The 24,392-nt window shown below is 37.8% G+C and overlaps 2 protein-coding genes across 3 annotated transcripts in view; one reads left to right on the top strand and one right to left on the bottom strand.

Moving 5' to 3' along the window:
- The window catches only part of LOC129773107 (tRNA dimethylallyltransferase), a 432,576-nt gene that overhangs the window by 237,079 nt on the left and 171,105 nt on the right, over positions 1 to 24,392 (top strand). The window lies entirely within an intron of this gene.
- Positions 3,169 to 5,357, bottom strand: LOC129773137 (uncharacterized). Its single transcript, XM_055776714.1, has 6 exons — positions 5,115 to 5,357; positions 4,911 to 5,049; positions 4,603 to 4,835; positions 4,201 to 4,539; positions 3,904 to 4,063; positions 3,169 to 3,837 (listed from the first exon to the last, which is right to left on the bottom strand). The coding sequence occupies exons 1-6, from the start codon at positions 5,307 to 5,309 to the stop codon at positions 3,617 to 3,619; spliced, it is 1,287 nt and encodes a 428-aa protein (XP_055632689.1). The 5' UTR covers positions 5,310 to 5,357; the 3' UTR covers positions 3,169 to 3,616.

Raw genomic sequence — 24,392 nt, 5'->3', positions numbered from 1 at the left:
TGTTCCTCGCTTTAGTTTCCACCGAAATATATAATGCACACTCTACACGTGCCGACATTCGTCGGCGGCCATCAACTTTTGCCTCCAATTCACTTCGCTTTCGGTTTTGCAAATTAACCTTTTCGGAGATTTCGCGCGCAAAATCCCCCCGAGGCATTCGAATGACTAGACGGATTGACCCAAACCACAACCCGCGTCCGACCACCAACCATCACCGAATGCACAGATCAAATTTGTTGTTTTTTTGTTTGCAAAAATATCCATTTCATTATAAACCCCCATTTAGCGAATGTGGTTTGGTTGATTTCTTTTTTTTTTGCGACGCCTCTGTCTGGGCGCTGTCTGACGACGGCAAGATGCCGTCAAAAAGGTGACCCCTCTCAAAATAACCAAACATTAGATTAGTGTGAAAGATAACAAAAAAAAAACAGGCAGAGAGAAATGAAAGCAAATCCGCTAATCCCCTTCAGGATCGACACGACGAATCATACACTCAAAAAAATCTACCCGTTGATGTTACGTGAAAACGTATGTGATTTTTCTCCATCGAACTTTTCACGTAATACTGACGTTAATCAGAATGAACACACAAAATGAACTCATGAAGTAATGAATTTCACGTTGTAGTTACGTGACTTTTACCGTACCCAATACCCTTTCAATATGATCGGAATTTTATTTAATACTGATTTAATTTCATAATTTTATTTATATTTAAAAATTGCATTATTTTCCAATATTTCTATCACTAATTAGGATGACTAATTGAAAGATAATGCAACTATTATAATAAACATATATAAAGGCAATAGAACAAACAATGCACAACATTTTATTACATGTTATAACTTAGCTTATACATTAAAACTGTTTTTAACTCGGAAATACATGCTAGACTGAGAACCGATTTTATGTACTGAAACGGGAAAACTATCAAATAAGTCGACTTTCAGCACATCTACTATAGGTAAACATCTTGTTACTTCATATGCCAGAAAATGTTCGGAATAATTTCCAACTTGCCAATGTTGGCATATAACATGTAACTCGGTATTGTGCTTGATGAACTCAATTATTTCATATAAGTACATTATATGATTGTTGAACAATGTCATGAAATATCCCGCCCTATAATGAGTTCCTTTGTATTCAACACTACTCGCAAATAGCATATCAAAATTTGAATCTATATTCAACGGCTGTAGTAGTTTGCCGAAATAATTACGCAGTCTCAAATCAAACATTTTAAATACTCCAGAGACGGAATCTTCGAAAAAACTTTGATGGAAAAAATCGTAAGCAAATTGTAATGACGCTTTTATGCAAAGAGTATAACACACATTTCTCCTCGAAGGCGTGATATGAGCATACTGCTTGAAAGCCCTATGTTTAGATTCATATCTAAAACACATCATATCTTCCACTGGTCCTGATGCAGTAATAATCGAAGGATAATGCACAATAAAATGATGCTTCGGTTTAAGTTCTTTCTTAAATAGTTCAATGTACATACTGTGATGCACGTTAATCAACCTTCGCAATTGATTAATTATATTTAGTGAAAATGAACTCCTCAGACAGAACTCGGTTAATTTAACTAGCGTTATGCAGTACTTCCAAACCATGTCATCGTTGGGTACATATTTGTCAAGGATTAAAGTAATGTAATGCATCAATATACGCATTTCATTAGAAGTTACTCGTATATGAACGGTTTTTTGCTTTTTCTTGCTGTTATATCCTTCCGCTATATCTGGCATTCGAGATAATTCGCTGTCTATACACATTTTCCCAAAACATTTTCTGTGCATATTGAAATCATTGAGAGTGAAATACTTTTTGCTATAGATACAATAGTTTAAGATTTCCACTAAACCAGATTTGCAAATACCTGAACTGTACAAGTCGTGCATCGCATCAACACTCAAATTTTCCATGACATGGAAAGATGGAAGTTCGTTGAAAACCGTGTTACCACATATCCCTGTTTCGCTAGGCTGTCCTATTTCTAAATCTAAAGCGTAGTCTTGACGCCGACGAAGGCAATCAGCATGTTCTTTACAATCCGATTTTAAAAGTACATTAGGTCGTCTGCAAAACCGGCAATAAAAAGTAGCATTAAATCCATTTACGAAAAGTAGCATCGAGTGGACACCCAAATTGTCGCCTTGTATCAAACACAGCACAAATCTAACTAGTGTTGTTTTACCATCGGAAACAATATTGATTCCTTCACTCTCAATTTTTTTGAATCTATCGACTAGAGCGCGCATAAGCTTATTCATTCCTACTTCTTTGATATCTGATTTCTGCGCCATTCCGGCTACAAAAATGTTGCATAATCTGGATTGGTATTCTTTGGGTATTGTTGGAAATTTATAATATATTCCAAAAATACTGTGTCTATTACTATGTGAACTTTGCGAATCATTAATTTCATATTCGTCGGCATATAACCATACTGGGACAATGTATTCATTTTCATATTTGTGTTTAATACCTTTCCATGTACTTCCATTTATGTAATTTGAAATTTCGGTCGATTTGTGTAGCTGTTCTATATTTTGTAATGTGGATTTCAATACATTAGTGCATTCAAAAAAGGCTTTGATTTGAAATTCAATAGGCATTATTATCAAGTAATTATTTACATGGACGCTTTCGTAGTCGTTTTCGCCTTCTAACAATTTAGAAGCAATATCGTCATTTTTGTCTATGGTGACTATGGTTGGCAGTTCAAATCCTACACAACTTTTCATATATTTAAAGAACTTATGATCTGTATTTATAAAATCAAATATGGTTTTCATCTTTTCGATTTGATTCTGATAGTTGAAACTGTTCTCTGAATCAGTTACGTATTGTTTAAACTTTTCTAAATTATTTGCTATCTCTGAAAACATAAGGCTTATTTCATTTTGAATTTGATACACATCTTTTCGGGTAAAGTTATTATGTTTATGCATGTACAGAGTTAAGTTTAGCGCCATTTGATTAAGTATATTGATTGGTTCTCGGTTTACGTGTTCAGATTGATTATCACTGCATTCAATACGCCTGATTTTTGACGAACAACCTTCGGAATAGCATGATGAAGCATTTGCTACATCTAGCGAAATAGATAAATTCTCCTATGATGACATATCATGCTGAGTTCTACTGCTGTCATTGTGCAATCCGGTATGATGACTAACATGTTTTTTGAATGGATATACCTTAGAGAACACTTGGTGACAACCCGATATCGTGCATCTATATTGATAAACGGATGGAACTTGATGGTAATCCTTAAGATGTGTAAGGTATTCTATTGGTGATGCAGAGAGAATCGTACATCCAGATATCATGCAGGTGATCCGAGTCATGTTCACAATGTGCTATTTGCCTTTTTCGTCTCGAGATAAGTCCGAAGTCTATTGATGGAAGCATAAGACTCTTGTTGATTTATGCCGTAAATGTAACCACTGAGAAAGTGCCAAACCAATTTCGAAATTTTCGAAAAAGGGAGTCCAAGGATTGCAGTCAGTTTAATTAGTACATCAACTGCTCTTGATGCCGATTGAAGCTCATAACACACATCGTCATACAAGACAAAGAATGTTCCCTGCAATTGGTCCTAGTTTTCACCCACTGCAACTAATTTAGGCACGATTGGAAGATCCAGCTCTGTGTAACTTCGGTAGATTTCATGAATTTTTGATTGAGCTAACTCTTTAGAATCAACGAAAATGAGTGTATCCTCTTGCCCAACTAAAATGGTAGGTTTAAAATGAGGTGCGGCCGTAATTGGGGGCAGCACAGTGTTTAGAGCAAGCAAAAGTGTACAAATTTGCTTATCTGTAGAAGAAAATAACCTCATTTATATCAATTCATAATATATCTAACAGCTGAGATGCTCTTTACCGTTATTTGTTGTATCATCAGTCAATCTTTCAAGTAAAGATACGGCCGATGGGTCCACGGCTTTCTTAGAAATATATTCTGTAACCTGTGGTACCAGCTGTAGTAATTCCTTCAATCCATTCTTCGCGTTGGGAAAAGCTTTCTGAAAATCTATGTCGATCTAAAATTGAATTAGAAACAAATTTTATACACCACGTTATTTTGTGTGTGCCGATTCAACACGGCATTATAGACAAACAGTCTATATTTTAAACATTATTTAAAACATTAATTAAAACATAATTCAAAAACTCATACCAGTTGAAAACCATGCTGACATTTGTATTGCGGATATGTTGTAAAAATCTTGGTGATGCACTTCCGTGACAATAAGTGCCCTTTGCGTGCTTCGTAGCTAACTCTCCACCGTTCTAGGACAACAGACCATGGTTCACTATTCAGCATCAACCACTCAGCAGCTTCTTCGGCAGCAACATCCCGAGTAGATTGAGAATCGATTGTTGTTTGTGTGGATGCTTGGTATGCGTTCTCTTTAGCTTCACATTTGCGTTTTCTTTGTTTTAAGTTACCTATTTTGTTGGCAATTTTTCCGCCATGGTTCTTCCGATCCCCGCTCCTCGGTATGAAATAATTCTCCTGTCAAAAGAAACATGATTTATCACTGATTGATGTTTTCTTATTGTTCTATCTTTAACTTACCAGTCGTTCAAACTTAAAAAGTGACGTCACTGCTAGGGCGTATGTTCGAAGGTCTTCAGTTAAAGCTTTTTTTCTGGTATTCAAGTGATGCTTTGCAATAATGCTTGATAGTACTAGCTGTTTGGCCTCGGAAAGTTCCGTTTTCGAGGCGTAGTGTAAAATTTCTTTCCCTTCTTCAGAATGTATCAGCAACTTTTCTAAGAATTTCGCTGTAAAAACATTTCTGTCGTGCGCTGGAAGCGTGAAAGTGACAGAGGAGAATTCAGTGATTTTGTTAAAATTTATCTGTTCAATTGATGGAAGAGTACCTGAATTCGAAGTACCTGGGTAACTTTGCAGATATGGTTCTGCTTTGTCCAATCTGTTTTCAAATTCTGCCGAACGAGAACCGTTTGTTGACAGTTCTTCTAGTATACTCGTATTGCTGGTGCACGATGCATTGGATTCCTGTGGGAAAGTAAATACAGAACTGAGTATTTTTTTCCGCATGAACAAGGGATTCATGTACTTACGTTTTGCGTTGATTTATAGCGTTTGTTTTGGTTGGATTCTATTGATCTACAGGAAATCTCGTCTAACGTATCAGTTTCACTGATAGCCGTAGGTGTTGTGGTTTCGATTGCAGCTGTTGGTTGATAGAACTGAATACTTGAATCTGTTAGCAGCTCTTGCTGTTTGTTTTCAACAGACGCCATTGTTGTTCGCATCCGATTACATCACATAATGAACACGAAGAGCAACTGTCAAAATGAATGCTATGGAGTACGGGATTTTCACGTAATAGAGATGGGACGACTGCAGTGAAAATGATTGGTGCCTAATTTTATATTTACTTTTGTCATATAACATCGGCTAAAAATGAATTTTTCGAACTCTACGTGACTTTTCACGTAGCATTGACGGGTGGATTTTTTTGAGTGTAGCGAACATAGTGTTTGTTGCGGAAAATTGTTGGCAGGGGCGCAAACAATTGAACAACTGTCAATTGCAAGCTGTACCGAACTTTCATATTGTTCCTCCCTCCCTCCCGCGAACAAATAGTTTGTAAAAATCGTAAAAATTATGTAGCTGTTGGCGTAAATCAAATTATGCCAGTGGACACGAGGAAGCGGGACGGGGAACCGAGAGCAATCGGACAGGCGGAAGCAGAAGTGCTCTCTTTTAGTGTCAATAAACGTCGTTGGTAATAAATTTTTGTTTTTACTTCCCCCACTCTGCATTTGTTGTTAAGTCGGAGGGAGAGAGGGTTGCTTAGCCTGGTGGTTACTGTTGTTACCCCGGTTGCATCGATTCATGCTCATTTATGGGTGAAAACGAAGGAGGGGTGTGCCACTACTTACTGTGTTTATGTTTTATTTACCGCAAATGCTGATCACGTACGAACGTAACGCAACTTCTCGGGAAATCATTACATTGAAACAACTGTGTTTGATACTAATTTTTGTTTTCAATGCTCCAATTTTACGACAAAACGATGCAGAGGAAACGGACCCCGGGAGTGCCGGGAATGGTCGGGCCAGGAGTGGGCAGGGAGAAATGTCATCAGCCTTTTCTCTGCATGCGACTCTCGGATAGGGTCTATTTTAAACCGATTGCTGACTCTTTCAAACAACAGCAAAAAAAAAGTATGTTCCCGTTGAAATTTCTTTTTCTTCTAGCCTGTTTCGGACATTGACAGGCGGAGACTGAATCTACTTCGCGGTGTCTCCCAACTGTCTTCCCCGCGAGACCACGAGACAGCAGCGCACTATAGGATTTCCGGCGGACAAAAATCGGAAAAGTGACTGTCACCAATCTGTTTTTATATATTTACTATAGTAAGAAGACACTTTAACTAAGAAAAGTTCAAAATTTCAGCACTCTAGCAGGTACCATACTTGAGATATTAAGAAATAAACATGAAAATTTAAAAAAAATATATAGTAGGTTGTTTTCAAGACACAACCGCATTGTTGACGTAGAACTACGCTGTAGTTTAATTCAAGTCGCTTGTTTTTAACTGCGGATATTATTTTATAATGCTACGAAAATTTTGAAATAATCATTCTACCATTCTATAATCATTTGACCATAGTTGTTTGATGATTCATTCTTGTGCTCGCAGAACAATACATCCTCGAGATAAGCGCAACTGTCATCCTTTGTGGAGAGAGTTTTCCTACCGTCATGCGAAACCAAATTACTGACAAAATTCCAGAACATTTATTTTCTTGGTGAGCTGACAATAGCCTAGCTTGATGATTCCCCACACAATTGTGTAGCTCAGAACCTTAATGCAATGGTATCAGTTTGATGCAATGATTGCATTCTAGAAACATAAGTGAGTAATTTGATCGCGTCCACAGCTCAATCCGAAACGAAGACATGTGATGATGCAAAACAAGGAAGAACAAGCGATATTTATTGCTTTGAATACAAAACGAGACCTTCCTTCCTCGTTGAATTAAAGAGACTTTAAACTTCTTAGTTCATTCGTCTTCTAGCCCTTTGAAAACTCTACTCTTTCCTCATATTACTCATCCACCCCCATTGCCTTGAGAAAACCATTCAATCCCTCGCCGTCCAGCTCGCCTAGCAACGGTGTTGTCCAGTCGGTGTCCTCACGAAGAATGAAGTTTGCCTCAGCAAGACCCACTGTTTATACACTAGGCAAATATTCCCCTTCGTTCTTCTTTTCCTTTGTTCACGGAGCACACAAATGGACAGAACAAATGTATGAGGAAATGGAAACGCTTCCGATTTTCATCAATTTAAACCATATACAGACTATGCGATTAATAATGTATAGCATATCAAACAAATCTTGGGGGATTTCCGATTCGTTTGGTATGTAAATCGCCAGAATCCGTTCACGACAAAATTAGTTACTAATGTTAACTTTATTTCATGAAAAAGTGACCTGTTTTCTGATTTGGCACCCTTCATGAAAGACATAGTTCTACGTCAAAAATTACCTGTGCAACATTTTAGCTCAAACTTGAGGCACCTCTGAATCACGTCCGAGTGAACTGAAGCTTTGCACAGGTCATTTTTTTGGGCCAATAAACAAAATGTACATGGTCGGTTTTTGAAATTCGATGATGATTTTTTTCCATGCATCCATTGCCACCGAAATGTACATAATTCATTTCGAATTATATATTGGCATTGGTATATAGAAAAACTCAATTTTTAGAATAATTTCTCAGAAGGATAGGAAAATTTTGAATTTTCGTTTTTGATATTAGATATTATTGTATTAGTTTTTCATTGTTTTTTCAGTTAAAGATAGAGGGCGCCATATTTTTTATATTTTTCTTGATAGCTGATAGTTTTTTTTTACATAACATATTCAAAACCAAAGATGTGTCTTTTTTCATTTTTGAACTATGATTCTTCAAATTTAGTTTGTTTTCAGTCTTCGTTCAATATTCCTATGCAACTAGACTAGATCTATGCGATTAGAATCCAATTTTTTCGTAAGTGTAATATTTTTTAATAATACTAGCTCATTGGATTCAATTTTATATGCCGATTATCTGAATCGGTCCATTAGTTCAAAAGTTATGAATTTTTGTAAAAGTCATTTTTGGAAGAAACGCAAAAAATGATTTTTCGGGCCATCGACTGACTTTGGAAAATCATAACTTAAAAACGAAAAAAACACATCTCTGATTTTTGGATGTGTTACGTAAAAAAAACCTTAGCTTTCAAGAAAAAAAAAATGGCGCCCTCTATCTTTAACTATCAAAAACTATGAAAAACTAATACAATAAATAACTCAAAACGAAAATCCATTTTTTCCCAAATGCAATATTTTGCAGCTTTCAAGGAAAAACATTAAAAAAAGATAGCGCTCGCTAGTTCAGAGCCATGAAAACAACACGAGACAAATACAACAAATAATTACGAAAACAAAAATCCGAAATTTGGGCAAGTATATTTTTCCAATAAAGAGTAAGTAATTGGCTTTAATTTGATATGTACAAAAAAAATTTAAATAAGCGGTACAAACAAAATTATATATTTTCTGGCATTTCGAAATTTAAAAAAAATAACTTTGAGACCCACTTCTACTCTAATTTTAATTTAAATGCGTTCGTATGTGTCTTTTTTTCTACATGTGGCGTAATTTTTTCTTGAATTTTTAAGAGCGAGACACAAAAATAAATTTCTTCATTATTTTTATTTTCCAGAAATCGATTATTTTATTATTGTATTCGTGGTTTTCAATTGTAAGATTAAAATAAAAAAAAATTATAATAATTTGGATTTTTTAAAGTGTTCTTCTCATTAATCCAAATGATCTTTCCACAGAGACTTTATTTTTTCTCACAAAGCTCTATCGTACTGCTGTCTCCTATGAATTTGATAAACCATCTAAATCCAATGTAAAGATAATCTCATATTTTTTAAGATATTTTAAGAATCTTTGTACAATGCAATGCTCTAAATATACCGACAAAATTTAGACATATGAAAAACAAAATTTAAATAAATACACTGAAGTCGCTTTTTACGCGGTTTTTTTATACGCGCCTTTTTTTACGCGGTTTTTGGAATTTTCGCGGATTTCGGAATTTACGCGGATTTCGAAATTTACGCGGCACGCATTAACCTCGTAAAATTCAATATGTTATTTGATGTGACTTTTCGCGAAATGATTTGGATTCCGTTAGGCTATCTATTGGTTTTGGATATGTTTGAAGAATTACATCGTTAAACTCTTTGATAATGATTTGGTTTTAATGTCTCATGTATTTGCAATGTTGATTTCCCCCAGGCAGCTTGGTTCTGATGTCTCTGTTTGGGAATATATTTCGGTAGGAACAAAAGTTCCCCCTACTTTTATGTAATTGCAATGCCGATTTCTCCCCGGCAGCTTGGTTTGGATGTCTCTCTTAGGGAACACATTTCGGTGGGAACAAAAGCTCACTCTACTTTTATGTATTTGCAACGCCGATTTTCCCCAGGCAGCTTGGTTTTGATGTCTCTGTTAGGGAACCGTCGCATGTGCCATCGATTTCGAGCAATCAGAAGTGGGTATTTCGGTTAGGATAGGGGTTGAGATTTTTCAATTTTTCAATTGTTAGTTTCATGACATATATTATTTTCTTCAATATAAAAAAATGTTATGGAGTGCCGAAATCGATTGACGCAAAAATCTCATGAGTCCATAATGAAATGACTGAGCAATAAGCGTTTAAAATTGGACAATTCTCACGATGTTCTCGATTTTCGATTTTCAATTTGTACCCCAATATGTTCCCGAAAGACGTAATCCTACGTCAAAATGCAATTTTTTTTCCAATAAAAGCGAATTACAAAAAACCTTTTTTTAGTCACAAATAACAGAATAAATTTAAAGTTCATTATAAAGGGTGTGTCACATCAAATTGCATCACGGAAAAAACGCTGTAGAAATTTAATTTTTAGGAGTTATATCTTCAGCTTTCGCTTATAATCAGATAAGAGTGTATAGATCACGTTGGCCATGCTTCACTGTCAATTTTTCGTAAATTTGGAAAAATGTCGTCGAACGAAAAAGAGCGTCGTGAATTAATCCTGCGCACTCATTTCGAGAATCCGGAGTTGTCACATCGGGACATCGGTAAGATGCTGGGAATCGTCCAATCCACGGTCAGCAGAGTACTAAAACGATACTTCGAGAACCTAACCATCGACCGGATGGTGAAGAACGGCAAAAATGGATGCTCCGTCAGTGAAAAAGATCTCAAGCGCGTAGTTAAGCAGTTTAGACGTGATCCGAGAAGTTCGGTCCGGGATGACGCCAATAAGCTGAATTTGTCAAGTTCGTTCGTCCAGCGGACCAAGCAGCGGGAGGGCCTGCGTACATACAAGGTTCAGAAGGCTCCTAACCGCGACGAAAGGCAAAACATGGTGGGGAAGACGCGAGCCCGGAAGCTGTACACCGAAATGCTGACGAAGCCGCATTGCCTGGTAATGGACGACGAAACCTACGTCAAAGCGGACTTTCGTCAGCTGCCGGGCCTGTTGTTCTTCTCCGCAGAGGACAAATTCAGCGTTCCGGAGGAGATTCGCAAGCAGAAACTATCCAAGTTTGCCAAAAAGTACATGGTGTGGCAAGCGATCTGCTCTTGCGGAAAGCGGAGCGCCCCCTTCGTGATGACCGGCACGGTAAACGGGCAGGTTTACCTTAAGGAATGCCTACAGAAGCGCTTACTACCACTATTGAAGCAGCACGAGGGCCCGACCATCTTCTGGCCGGATCTCGCTTCGTGCCACTATTCAAAGGACGTGTTGGAGTGGTACGAAGCCAACAGGGTCACCTTCGTGCCAAAGGAAATGAACCCGCCCAAAGCGCCGGAGCTTCGCCCAATAGAGAAATATTGGGCGATTATGAAGCAGGCCCTCCGGAAGAACCCAAAAGTTGTCAAATCGGAGGCGGACTTCAAGAGAAAATGGATTTCTGTTCAAAAAAAACTACAACCTGACGTTGTACAGAACCTTATGGACGGGGTAAAGAGGAAGGTGCGTGCATACGGGCTTGGGCTCGAAGTATGAATAAAAAGAAAATGCCAAAAGTTGTTTAATAGTTTTTATTTTACTGTCTAAAATTTTCAAAAGGATCGGTCTACTGGGCGAATTTCTACAGCGTTTTTTCCGTGATGCAATTTGATGTGACACACCCTTTAACCGGAACACTCGCTGCCAAAATTTCTACGGTTCGTCCAACAAAATCATTTTCGGTAGTATTTTCGCATACTCTCGAATTCTGATCAAAATGATCAAGATTTTAGCCTCGGACAGGGGGCAAAAGCATACATATCATGAACAACGGGAACACACAGAAATGACGACTGAACACCGCTATAATAAGATTAGTTTGAAACATCGTCGTGTGGCCCACAGCACCAGTTCTGGTTTCGTGAATATCTATCTCTCTAACGGCTTCCGACCATCGGGGAGTTTCGCCACCATAAGTGATTAGCGATAAATTCGACAAACGCGCTTCCTATCTCTCTGCTGGGATGGGCCCCCCTAGTTTGAACCATAAATAGAATCCATCGTGTCCACCCCGACGAGATGTTCGCTTGTTGGACCAACCGACTGACCGGACCGCGTGTGTCAATGTACCGTATATTAATTCAACGCGGAAGTGCTTCACGGAACGGCCGAACTGACCTTGTGGGTGCTGCTGCTCCCTCCTGATTCAACATTTGCTCGCCCGAGAACCCGCTGCCTGCGCCGGAATCGTGGGAAAATGATAAAAAAAAATCCTCTCTGTCGCCATTTCACAGTTTCGTAATCTTATATCCTCTTGTGGAATGACGAAGATAATGGGTTTCATTCAATATCGCAAGATGGAGCTTATTAGAGTTTAATTTATATGCTCCATATGTTTTGCGATGTTCGCAATTTATTTCGTTTCTTGTGCCCGTTTTTTTTTCTTTCCTTTCGTCTCCAACAACTGGAAATGCGAACCCAAGCGGTTGGCAATTTCCGTTCCGAGTAGTGCTTAGCGGTTACTAAGGCGACATTCGTCTCGTCTAATCATCTTTCTCGTCTGTTTGCGGAACTGATTCCATAGATACACACAGAGAGGGTATATAGTTCCGTCAATAAAGGCGACAGTGATGCTGGGCGCGCATCTGGGATCCTCACCTGACAGACCAGATCGGACGAAGGCAGAAATCTTCAAATACCGTGACTCTTGTGACGCAGGATTACGTCTTTCGGGAACATATTGTACAAATTGAAAATCAAAAATCGAGCACATCGTGAAAATTTCCAATTTCAAGTACTTATTTCTCAGTCATTTCATAAGGGATTGATGAGATTTTCATGCAAAGTAATCGTAAGACTCATCCGGTTATTGTAATCAAGCCTAAAGAGTCCAAACAAGCTTGCGAGGATACTCGGAAGCATTTGAAGACAAAATTAGATCCAAGAACACACAAAATTAGTAATTTCAGAAATGGAAGAAATGGCTCCATCATTGTTGAGTGTGCAACTGGAGCTAATATAGACAATGTGAAAGATGACATCGAAAGCAATTTGGGTGAGAAGTATAGTGCTGTTGTTCCCATATCGGTGCCCAGATTAAAAATCGTGGGCATGAGCGATCAGCATTCCTCCGATGTTTTCATTGATTACCTCCGAAGTCAGAATGAAGGCATCGAAATAAAAGATGTAAAGGTTTTAAATGTGTACGAAAATCCACGCTTCACCTACAATAAGTTCACTGCTGTAATTGAAGTAGATGTTGACACATATAACTGTTTATTGAACGCGAAAAAAGTAAATGTGGGGTTCGATCGGTGCTCCGTAGTTCCTGCGATTAATGCATTAAGATGCTTCAAATGTGGAGAATTTGGACACAAGAGCACGGATTGCAAACAAAATTTTGAAACGTGCTCAAGGTGTAGTCAGAAACACAAGACATCTGAATGCAAGTCAACTGTGTTGAAATGTGTTAATTGTTTGAAAATGAATACAGAACGGAAATTGAATTTGGACGTCAATCATGCCGCATTTAGCTCTGAATGTTTAGTATATCAGAGACTTTTTGATTTGAAAAAAAGCAGCTTGCATTTCAATAAATAGCAACCAGGTTCCAGAAGAATTGTGAACCAATATTATATTTTGTATTTGAATATTGCGGGACTGTCAACAAACTACGTAGCGTTACGTCAGATTGTTGAGGAAAAGCGTCCATTTCTAGTCCTTTTGTCTGAAACACACATTGTTGAAATAGAATCATTTGATCAGTATAGTATTCCGGGATATAATGTTGCTGCGTGTTTATCACATTCTAGGCACACTGGCGGTGTTGCTATTTATGTCAGAGAATCAGTTCAATTCAATCTTCGCCTCAACGAAGTGTTTGATGGTAACTGGTTCTTGGGCATTACAGTTGAACATGGCATGAAGATGGGTAATTTTGGTGTTTTGTATCATAGTCCCAGCTCAAGCGACTTGCGTTTTGTTGAAATTTTAGAAAACTGGCTTGAAATGTTCCTTGACTCTAGCAAATTGAATATATTAGCTGGTGATTTCAATATTAATTGGCGTGATGACTACAATTCGAACCATTTGAAGCGTGTATCCGATTTCTTCAATTTGAAACAAACAGTACATGAATTTACGCGCATTTCCAGGCACAGTAAAACTTTAATTGATCATGTTTATTCCAATTTTGATACTATTTACACAGTCACGGATACCAATTTGAAAATAACCGATCATGAGGCTTTAATTATCAATATTGTAGATAATCTCGTGGTAAATGAAGATGTTGTGAAATTAAAGTGCTGGAGGAAATATTCGAAGCATGCTGTTTCGAATCTCGTAGTGAGAAGCCTGGATTTTCCATTCGAGGTCGGTAATTTAGATGAATCATCAGCTGTTCTAACTAATACCTTGAAAGAGTGTACAAATCGGCTTGTTACGCAAAAATTTGTTCCTATGAAAAACTCGAACAGCTGGTACAATTTGGATCTTTTACGCCTTAAACGTGAGAGAGACAGATGGTACAAGAAATTTTGTAGAACAAATGATGGAAATCATTGGAATATGTACACAAACGCGCGCAATATATATTCACAGTCGATTAAGAAAACTCGTTGTGAATATATTCAGAGGAAGATTGATCTGCATCAAAGCAACAGCAAGGAGTTATGGAAAATTTTGAAATCTTTATTAAAACCTAGTAATAGCAAACCGCGTTCCATAACTTTTAATGGCACACTTGAACAGTCTGAACAGGCTATAGCATCTAAGTTTAACGATTATTTTGTCAATAGTGTTTCATTGATCAATCAGTCCATTGAATTGGTTGATGAACCTGATGAAATAAAACAGCCGGTTAACAGTAGTTGTAGATTTGAAAGTTTTCACCCAATTACATTAAATGAACTTAGAACTATTTGCTTTTCTTTAGGAAAAACGGCTGGAGTGGATAATGTCAATGCTAGAGTTATTCAAGATTGCTTTCATGTCATCGATCACATCTTGCTGGACCTTATTAATAAATCTTTGCTAACTGGGCATGTGCCTAAGGTGTGGAAGGAATCTTTAATAGTTCCAATTCAAAAGGTTGCTGGAACGATTAAAGCCGAAGAGTTTCGTCCCATCAATATGTTGCACACGCTAGAGAAAATATTAGAAGTAGTCGTTAAAGGCCAGCTGCTGGAATATTTAAATTGCAATGCTTTGCTAATACCAGAACAATCGGGATATCGGGAAGGTCATTCCTGTGAAACCGCATTGAACTTGGTATTAGCAAAATGGAAAGAGAAACTAGAGTGCAAAGAGAATATCATTGCTGTTTTTTTGGATCTAAAACGCGCTTTCGAAACAATTTCTAGGCCCTTGTTGTTGAACACGATTAAGCGCTTTGGATTTACGAATACTGCATATAAATGGTTCGAAAGCTATTTGAATGACAGAACTCAACGGACTATTTTTAATGATACAATTTCGAATCCCCTAGGGAATAATCTTGGAGTACCTCAGGGAAGTGTATTAGGGCCCCTTTTATTTATTATGTATATCAATGACATGGGAAGAGTTTTACGATTTTGTGATATCAATCTTTTTGCAGATGATACTGTGTTATTCATTGCAGCTAATGATTTAGATCAGGTCGTTTTACATTTGAATGGAGATTTACATTCTTTAAGTAGATGGTTGAAGTATAAGCAATTGAAATTGAACATAAGTAAAACTAAATATATGGTAATCTCGCGAAATCGTTTAAATGAAAACGTCTCCATCGTTATTGATAATGAGACTATTGATCGAGTTCGGGACATTAAATATCTTGGCGTGATTATTGATGACAAACTCAAGTTCAACACTCACATTGACAATGTCATCAAGAAAATTGCCATGAAGTATGGAATCTTATGTCGATTGAAAAACGATTTAACTATTTGCAGCAAAATACAGCTATACAAATCAATCATCTCTCCTCATTTAGACTTTTGCTCTTCCATTTTATTTTTAGCCAATGACACACAAATATCGAGATTACAGCGCTTGCAAAACAAAATAATGCGGTTGATACTAAAATGTAACAGATTCACTTCCTCATCTTTAATGTTGGACGCTCTGCAATGGTTATCCGTGAAGCAAAGGATTGTTTATTTAACTATGGTGTTCATTTTCAAAGTAGTTAAAGGTTTGCTGCCTCGATATTTGTGTGATCGAGTTGAAAGAGGAATTGACTTTCATAGTTATAACACTAGAAACGCGAATGAAATAAGAACACCTAATTTTTTGTCATGTGCTTCACAAAATTCGTTGTACTTCAAAGGAATAAATGTGTTCAACTCGATGCCAAGACATATTAAATGCGCAACAACACTTACAGAATTTAAGAGGCACTGTATTTCACATGTAAAAGCTGTGTTCTCTTAACAGCTGAACGAGTTTTTGTTTATTTTTATGACGAAGATCTTTACTGACGAAGTTTTATACGAACGGATAATTTAATGTGGACAATTTTTTTGCAGTTTGTTTCCAATATTTTCAATGAATCTGACGAAGTTTTTGAACGGATTATATTATGTAGATTATTTAATTTTTTTTAAATCATCTTTTTTAAATTTGTATTGATCTCTATTATGTCTGTCATGATCTTGGTGATGATGGACTATTTTTATTTTTATTTTGTCGTTCTTATAGTTGTATTAGTTTAAAAAAAAATAAAAGTAGTCTACAAAAGTTTGAGCGTCGCGCGCGAGACACAGATATAAAGGATATTAAATTGAAAGTTTTTTTTTAAGTGCCGGTCTAGGAATTTTTCGTAAAGGAAATTTTCTCGATTTCTCTGAATGAGGGTATTTAAAGTCAATCTAAAACAAGGCTGGCGGTTGGACTTGTGCTCTGGTGGACCACTTGGCTGCAAGGGCCTCGTCGGGACCGTATCGGCTCTGTGGCGGACATGACTGAGTATTGGCTTTTTTGGACTTTGGCTTTTTTGGAAATCATTCCCTTCCTCCCATCAAATACTCTAAGTTTTTCTAAGTGTTTGCATGACATGATTTCTAACAGTAACACGTTTCGACATGCAACTAAAAGCACAAAACAGCCACACGCAACAGCAGAGCAGAGAAACAAAAGAAATATGAACGATGAATGGCGTGGAATTGAATTATTTTCTTGGGTGAAACTTTTTTTCATGCGGTCCCTATCTACCGCACAAAAAAAGTTTTTTTCAATATGTGTACCGAACACGACTTTTTAAATCTTTTGGTGAAGTTTTGCACAATTTTTTTATGCGATTTTTTATGCGGTCCCTATCCCCCACAAAAAAAAAAGTTTGCCTGTATATCATGAAACTAACTACCGAACAATTGAAAACTCTCTACAACCATCTAAACGGAAATCCCTGGTTCTTATAATTATTGCTCCGTTAGTTCCGGATGGATTTGCGAAATTTTTGCATCCATCGATCTGAGCACTCTATAACAATTCATTACAATGAATAAAATAATATGTTATATGGAACTAACAATCAAACAATCGAACAATCTCCGAGCGGAAATTCCGTGTTCTGATTGGTCGGTTCACAAGAGCAATCTATTCTCTCACATCCAGCACATCTGCACTTTGTAAAAATTCAAATAAGGTGCTGTATAATCGAAGTTCGATGTTTGATTTTCTGCTGATATGCGTTTCTAAAAACCGAGAATTTTGATTCAGTTATTGTTTTGTTGTATTGTGTTCAATTATAGATTTTAAAATCTGTATAGTTTAGTACACCATCATTCCCGACAATCCAATCCAGTTGTAGTGAGTCGTTTACTCACAATATTATGTTGCATACATTTGAATATTTTTAATATTTTGACGTAGGATTACGTCTTTCGGGAACATATTGGGGTACAAATTGAAAATCGAAAATCGAGCACATCGTGAAAATTGTCCAATTTCAAACGCTTATTGCTTAGTCATTTCATGTTGGATTGATGAAATTTTTGCGTCAATCGATTTCGGCACTCCAACACAATTTTTCATATTGAAGAAAATAATATATGTCATGAAATTAACTACCGAACAATTGAAAAATATCAACCCCTATCCTAACGGAAATACCCACTTTTGATTGGTCGAAATTGACGACACATGCGGCGGGTCCCTAACAGAGACATCAAAATCAAGCTGCCTGGGGGAAATCGGCATCGCAAATACATGAAAGTAGGGGAAACTTTTGTTCCTACCGAAATGTGTTCCCTAACAGAGACGTTAAATCTAAATCATTATCAAAGAGTTTAACGATGTAATTCTTCAAACATATCCAAAATCAACAGATAGCCTCACGGAATTCTACGTCAACTATGCGGTCGTATCTCGGACACAACCCTCCTGTGACTTTTTTTTTTAAACCGAAAAATCATCCAAGGGGGAGTACATAAAATTGGGGGTTCAAAAAAAAAAGTTGATTCCAAATGACTCAAAATTGAATTGATACGACTACATTTACTGTTATTTAAAAAAAAACCGACTTTTTAGACGAAAAACAACCAAGTGCCAAAAAGTCAATTTATAACCAAAAAAAATTTTTTCGAGATAACAGGAAATCTCGACGTTTCATGCTATTCCAAGACATTTTGCATCATTTTTTTTTGTAAACCCCGATTTCATGGGGAGTACATGAAATCGGGGTTTACAAAAAAAATGATGGATGATTTTTCAGTTTAAAAAAAACTAAAATTTTGACATTTGCGACACTTGTAAATTAAGTTCGAGTGCGCTAATATTTTGCATAGGGTATATTTTCGTGCAAATCAACACTTCGCAGCATTTCCATTGGCACCCTAAACGATACGTTTTGCCTCGTATTCCAAAAAACGATTAAATCCCAGAGAGTCGATTTTTGACCAAAAAAAATTATAGAAGGTTGTGTCCAAGTTACGACCGCATTGTTGACGTAGAACTACGCTGTTATTTTTTAACAAGCTATTGTTTATAACTTCGGATATTATTCTATAACACTGTGAAATTTTAGAAACAACTGCTTAGCAGAATAATCTCTGAAATGGTTTTTTCATTGTAGAATCAGTTGACGATAATTGATTAATGATTCATTCTTGCCCTCGCAAAACAATACACTAGCTGATCGTATGTCGCAATTTATTTCATGTCAATGCATTGAAAATCGAACGCTATTCCGGTGGCCTTTTTCGCAATTGACATAGAATCGGCTATAGTCGATTATATACATGTTGCACCAGCACCATTATTCCAAATCTCATAACTAAATCAATATATCTTTGGCACCGCGTGTAAACGACAACAATGACAACACTTGCAAGTATCATATATCATGCTACATGTTATTTAGTATTGCCTGAAAGGAATCGCACCTCTAGGCATCGTTCGTACAACGTAAACCAAGCGCCAAACAAGCGTTCGCCATAGCACGCATACAGGGCCATACATTGGTGGCTTGAAACTCGAAAACAGTAGCAATGCTTCATTACAATCGATAATAGCGCAAATGCAATCCAAGTTGAAGGCAGCTTGGCGACTGGCACACGAACGCAAATAACTTATAATATTCCAGTAAGACATTCAAGATGCTTGATATTCCCCAAATAATTTTTTGGCGCACAACCTTAACACCTGCTTCGTCATAACGTCAGTTTAATGCATTGACGCATTCTTAAAGGCTCCAAAGAAGCCCTTATGATGACGGAAAACAAACAATGTTAATTGCTTGGAAAAAGACTGAATTATGTCACACAGCTTGTACTCTGCTGTAACACCCATCGATGCGAATTCGTTGATGAATTTGTCAAGAGCGACCGCCTTCACCACTAGCGGGTGGAGCTTGATTTTGGTTGCTGCCTGGGTAACGGCGTTTACATTTTCGACTGACGCGCCAAAATCGCCTACTTCGCTGTTGTTCGATGCGGTGTCAAACTCGCGAAGGCTCGGTTCAGTGCGAGTGCTTTTCACCTGCAGCAACATCGCGTGCATCATTAGATGACGCTTGCCTCGAAATTTCATTGCTCCTGGCAATGCGTTCGTTTTTTGCAGGGCTCGAGCCGGCCTTCCTCTTCTTCTTGCTCATCACACACTACGCGAAGCGTCCAATTTATGACGCGGAAAGGAAAACACACAATACGAATGACGTAAAAAGCGTACAGAAAACCCAAACGACGATATCCAAGTTGGATTACCACCAATCTTAGATCGAAGAGCAGCGAAAGCGAAGTGAACTGGATTGCTCAACAGTCCGATGCCGAATGAAAGTTTTCCTCAGCGAGATCCACTGTTTATACTATAGGCAAGTATTCCCCTTCATTCTACTACTTTTCCTTTGTTCACGGAACTTTAAATCCTACGATTTCCTTTTCGTTGGTCGTCGATAAGTTGCTCGTTATTGACAGCTCTGTTAGGGAAAGTACACAAATGGACAGAACAAATATATGGGAAAATGGAAAAGCTTAAAGTTTTCATGAATTTTAAACCAGGGGATTCTAATGTATAGCGTATTAAACAAATCTTAGGTAATTTCCGATTCGTTTAGTACGTAAATCGCCAAAATCCGTTCGCGGCAAAAATAGTTATTAACGTTAACTTTATTTCATAAAAACGTGACCTGTTTTCTGATTTGGCACCCTTAATGAAAGACGTTCTACGTAAAAAAATTCGAGATGACAGTACATCGCGACGATTCATGCAACAAGAAGACATTTGGCATCAACATTTTTTTTCGAAAACTACAATTTCATGGGCTTCCGTTCAACGGTTGTCAATTATTTATTTAGTTCTTTTTTCTTTGCTACAGCCGTACCGACAGTAGCAGGAGCTTTCTTCTTGTTGCTCACCTTCTTCACAGTAGTAACTTTTAGTTTTTTTGGCAGCCAGCGGTAGTTGTTTTGTTATGCCCGGTAGCAGCGGCAGATAATTTGTCAGCAACGATGACATCTTTTCGGTTCCTTCCCCTCGACGCTCGATGCCCGCCGGCAATCGGTGTTGACTCGATGAGCTCCAAACGAAAAGAGCTGCGCGCGTGCGTGTGTTTGGCTGTTGTCTTCAATGCCTCAAGCCTTTACGATGCTAGTGCTTTCTTGGTCGTCTTTTTTCCGATGGATTCCCTTTTGGCCTTAGGTGAAATTCGGCGCACCAATGCCAGGCTCCTGGTGACACCGCTCATCAGCCTTTCATGATGAACAAAGTTAGCTTCCCCAAAACAGCGATAGGATGCTTCAATCGTTGTACAATTATAACTGAATGATTTTTTCCCCAGGCTCATTGGTTTTGAAGTCTGTGTTAGTGAAACCCAGCGATCGTATATCAACCGCTACGCAATCAGAACTGAGTGGATTTCCGAACGAGAACTCATTTATAGACAGATTTGTGTGATTTCAATAGCCTGATTTGAAAGCAATTTTAAAGCTATTGAAACAAGTTTTTGGATCAATAAGTAACAAGCATACAAGCATTGCGTTAACGAAATTGACCTTTGTTCGAAAGTGGAAATAGGTGAAATTTCAGGCGAAATAACGCAATTCTATATTTTCTGTCTATATAAATGAATATGGAAGGCCAAATTTGTTGATAAGTGCAAAATCCGAGGAAGGTATGGTTCAATGTGACCTGTCTTTATTTTGTCGGCAGATCAGTGTTATGTTATGGTTAAAAAATTTCCATACGTTCTAAAATGACATCCTTGTTAGTCCAGTTGCATTTCACGGTTGCGAAATTGAGTCTCGTGTTCCGTTTGTGTGAAGCGAAAATGGCAATAGATACTCAGGTGGAATAACGCGCTTTGGAAATAAAAATTATGAAATAAAATTTACTTTTCTGTATCAAACATATTTTTCATGTAATGGAGAAACATGTTACAAGTGAATTCGTGCATTCGTGGATTTTTGACGTAGGACTACGTCTTTCATTTCTATACCGGGGTGTAAGTTCAAAGTTTTGAAAACGAAAGCGTTACGCCGGAAAACGAGATTTTGAGCGTTAACAGCTCCTAAACGAACGAAATGGTATGATATACACTTCATTTGAAAGATAAAATGTCTACGCGTTCTATGCTTGTTACTTTTTGATCCAAAAGTTTGTTTCAATTGCCTTAATTGAAATCACACCAATCGGTATAAAAGCGAGTGTCGCTCGGAAATCCACTCAGTTATGATTGCCTAACGATTGAGGTACCATCGCTGGAATGAATGGATGTTTCCCTAACACAGACTTCAAAACCATGGAGCCAGGGGAAACTGGCATTGCAAATTAGATGCAATCAGCGGGAACTTTTGTACCCGTTCGCGCTTTTGCAAATCGGAATGTTTCCCTAACACAGATTCCAAAACCATGGAGCCTGGGGAAATCGGCATTGAAAAATAAATACAAGCAGCGGTTACTTTTGTACTCGTTTGTGCTTTTGCAAATCGGAATGTTTCCCTAACACAGACTTCAAAACCATGGAGCCTGGGAAAAGCGGCATGGCAAAATAGATGCAAGCAGCGGGTACTTTTGTACTCGTTTGCTTTTGACGTAGAACAACGTCTTACATTAAGGGTGCCAAATCAGAAAACAGGTCACGTTTTTATGAAATAAAGTTAACGTTAATAACTATTTTTGCCGCGAAAGGATTTTAGCGATTTACATAATAAACGAATCGGAAATTCCCTAAGATTTGTTTGATATGCTATACATTACAATCCCATAGCCTGTCTATGGTTAAAATTGATGAAAATTGGAAGCATTCCCATTCCCTCATACATTTGTTCTGTCCATTTGTGTGCTTTCCCGAACAGAGCTGTCAATAGCGAGCAACTTATCGACGAGCAACGAAGGGGAAATCGTCATATGAAAAGTCTCCGTTAACAAAGGAAAAGAAGAAGAACGAAGGGGAATATTTACCTGAAATATAAACAGTGGATTTCGCTGAAGCAAACTTTCATCCTTCGTGAGGAAACCGACTGAACAACATTGTTGCTGGGCGAGCTGGACAGCGAGGGATCAAATGCCTTTCTCAAGGCAATTGGGGCGGAGGAGTAATATAATGGATAATGTTTTCAAGGTCCTTTTTTAAGGTTAGAGACGAATGAACTGAAGAAGTTCAAAGTCTCAAGCGAGGAAGGAAGCCAAACTTTCAGTGTCGTTCTGTATTCAAAACAATGAATATCGCTTGTTCTTCCTTGTTTTGCGTCATCACATGTCTTCGTTTCGGATTGAGTCGTGGACGCGACTAAATTACTTACTCGTTGATGTCTCTGGCATTGCAATCATTGCATCAAACTGACGCCATTGCATTAATGTTCTGAGCTACACAATTGTGTGGGGAATCATCAAGCTAGGCTATCGTCAGCTCACCAAGCAAATAAATGTTCTGGAATTTTGTCAGTGATTTGGTTTCGCATGATGGTAGGAAAACTCTCTCCACAAAGGATGACAGCTAAGCTTATCTAGACTGGCAATATCAACAGAAAGGGCTTCTGTTGAGAAGAGCACACAACGGAGATAAGTGTGTATATATTTAGTTTCTTAAAGCCATCGATATATGGATATTTGTGTGCGTACGTGCGTGCTTCATAATCCGTACGTGAAAATACTGCATCTTCGCTACGCTGAAGCCCCATTTGTATCTGCTCCCGTGTGCATTGGCCCTGTAACGATGCAACAATCGCCTAATTTTTTTATTGCTATGATTGACGATTGTTTTGTGTTGCAAATTATGCAGTCGTAATGATAAATATAAACAAAGAGGGGAGATAGTGGGAGGGAAATATTTACGCTAGGGTATTAGTACTGAATCTCTGCAGAAGCAAATATTCAGCCTTTTTCCAAGCAGTTAACATTGTTTGTTTTCTATCATCAATGCATTGAACTGACGCTATGGTGAAACAGGTGTTAGGGTTGTGCACCAAAAAATTATTTCGGGAATACCAAGTTATTCAATTAGTTATATTAAGTTATTAATTTATTTGGGCTCGCGTGTCAGTCGCGAAACTGCTTCCAACTAGGATTGTATTTGCGTGAATCTTGATCATAATGAAGCAGTGCTTTATTTCGAGGTTGTTGAGATTAACAGATAGAGTTTATTTCGTTTATTTAGTCACAAGAAAGTAAATGTCGTTCTGAAATTCTGTATGTGATTTGGTTTCGCTTGCCAGTAGAAAAACTTTCTCCACTGAGGATGACAGCTGCGCTTATCTCAAGCATGTATTGTTCTGCGAACACAAGAATGAATCATCAAACAATTATCGTCAAATGATTCTGCAATAAAAAAAAACATTTCAGGGCGACCAAACTGGTAGAATGGTTATTTCAAAATTTTCGTAGCATTATAAAATAATATCCGCAGTTATAGACAAGCGACTTGAATTAAACTATAGCGTAGTTCTACGTCAACAATGCGGTCGTGTCTTGAACACAACCTCTTATATATTTTTATCCCTTTTCCTCCCTACTCCACTCCTTCACCACCCGTTCCCTTCAATCCCACCCCACCCCACTCCACTCTTCTCCATCCTACTCATATGGGTTTGGTTTTCGCTCTCGGTTTGGAGTCAGGAACGGTCATGCCTAGTGTCCGCCTTCGTCCTCGTCCTCGTACAAATGAGCAAATATAGTCACAGCCTTTAGTGCCGTAACCTTCGTCGCGCGCATCTCCGAATTTTGACGAAGATTTACGTCTTTTGGGGGTACAAATTGAAAAACGAAAATCGAACGCGTTGTGTAAACTGTCCAATTTCAAACGCTCATCGCTCAGTCATATCATGATGGATTTATGAGATCTGCAGACGTCCAAAATCATCACAGAACAGATAGCCTAACGTAATCCTGCGACAACTATGCGG

Source organism: Toxorhynchites rutilus, chromosome 1 (genome assembly GCF_029784135.1).
Source record: "Toxorhynchites rutilus septentrionalis strain SRP chromosome 1, ASM2978413v1, whole genome shotgun sequence".
NCBI classification, from domain to species: domain Eukaryota; kingdom Metazoa; phylum Arthropoda; class Insecta; order Diptera; family Culicidae; genus Toxorhynchites; species Toxorhynchites rutilus.
This window is presented reverse-complemented; position numbering and strand designations above follow the sequence as displayed.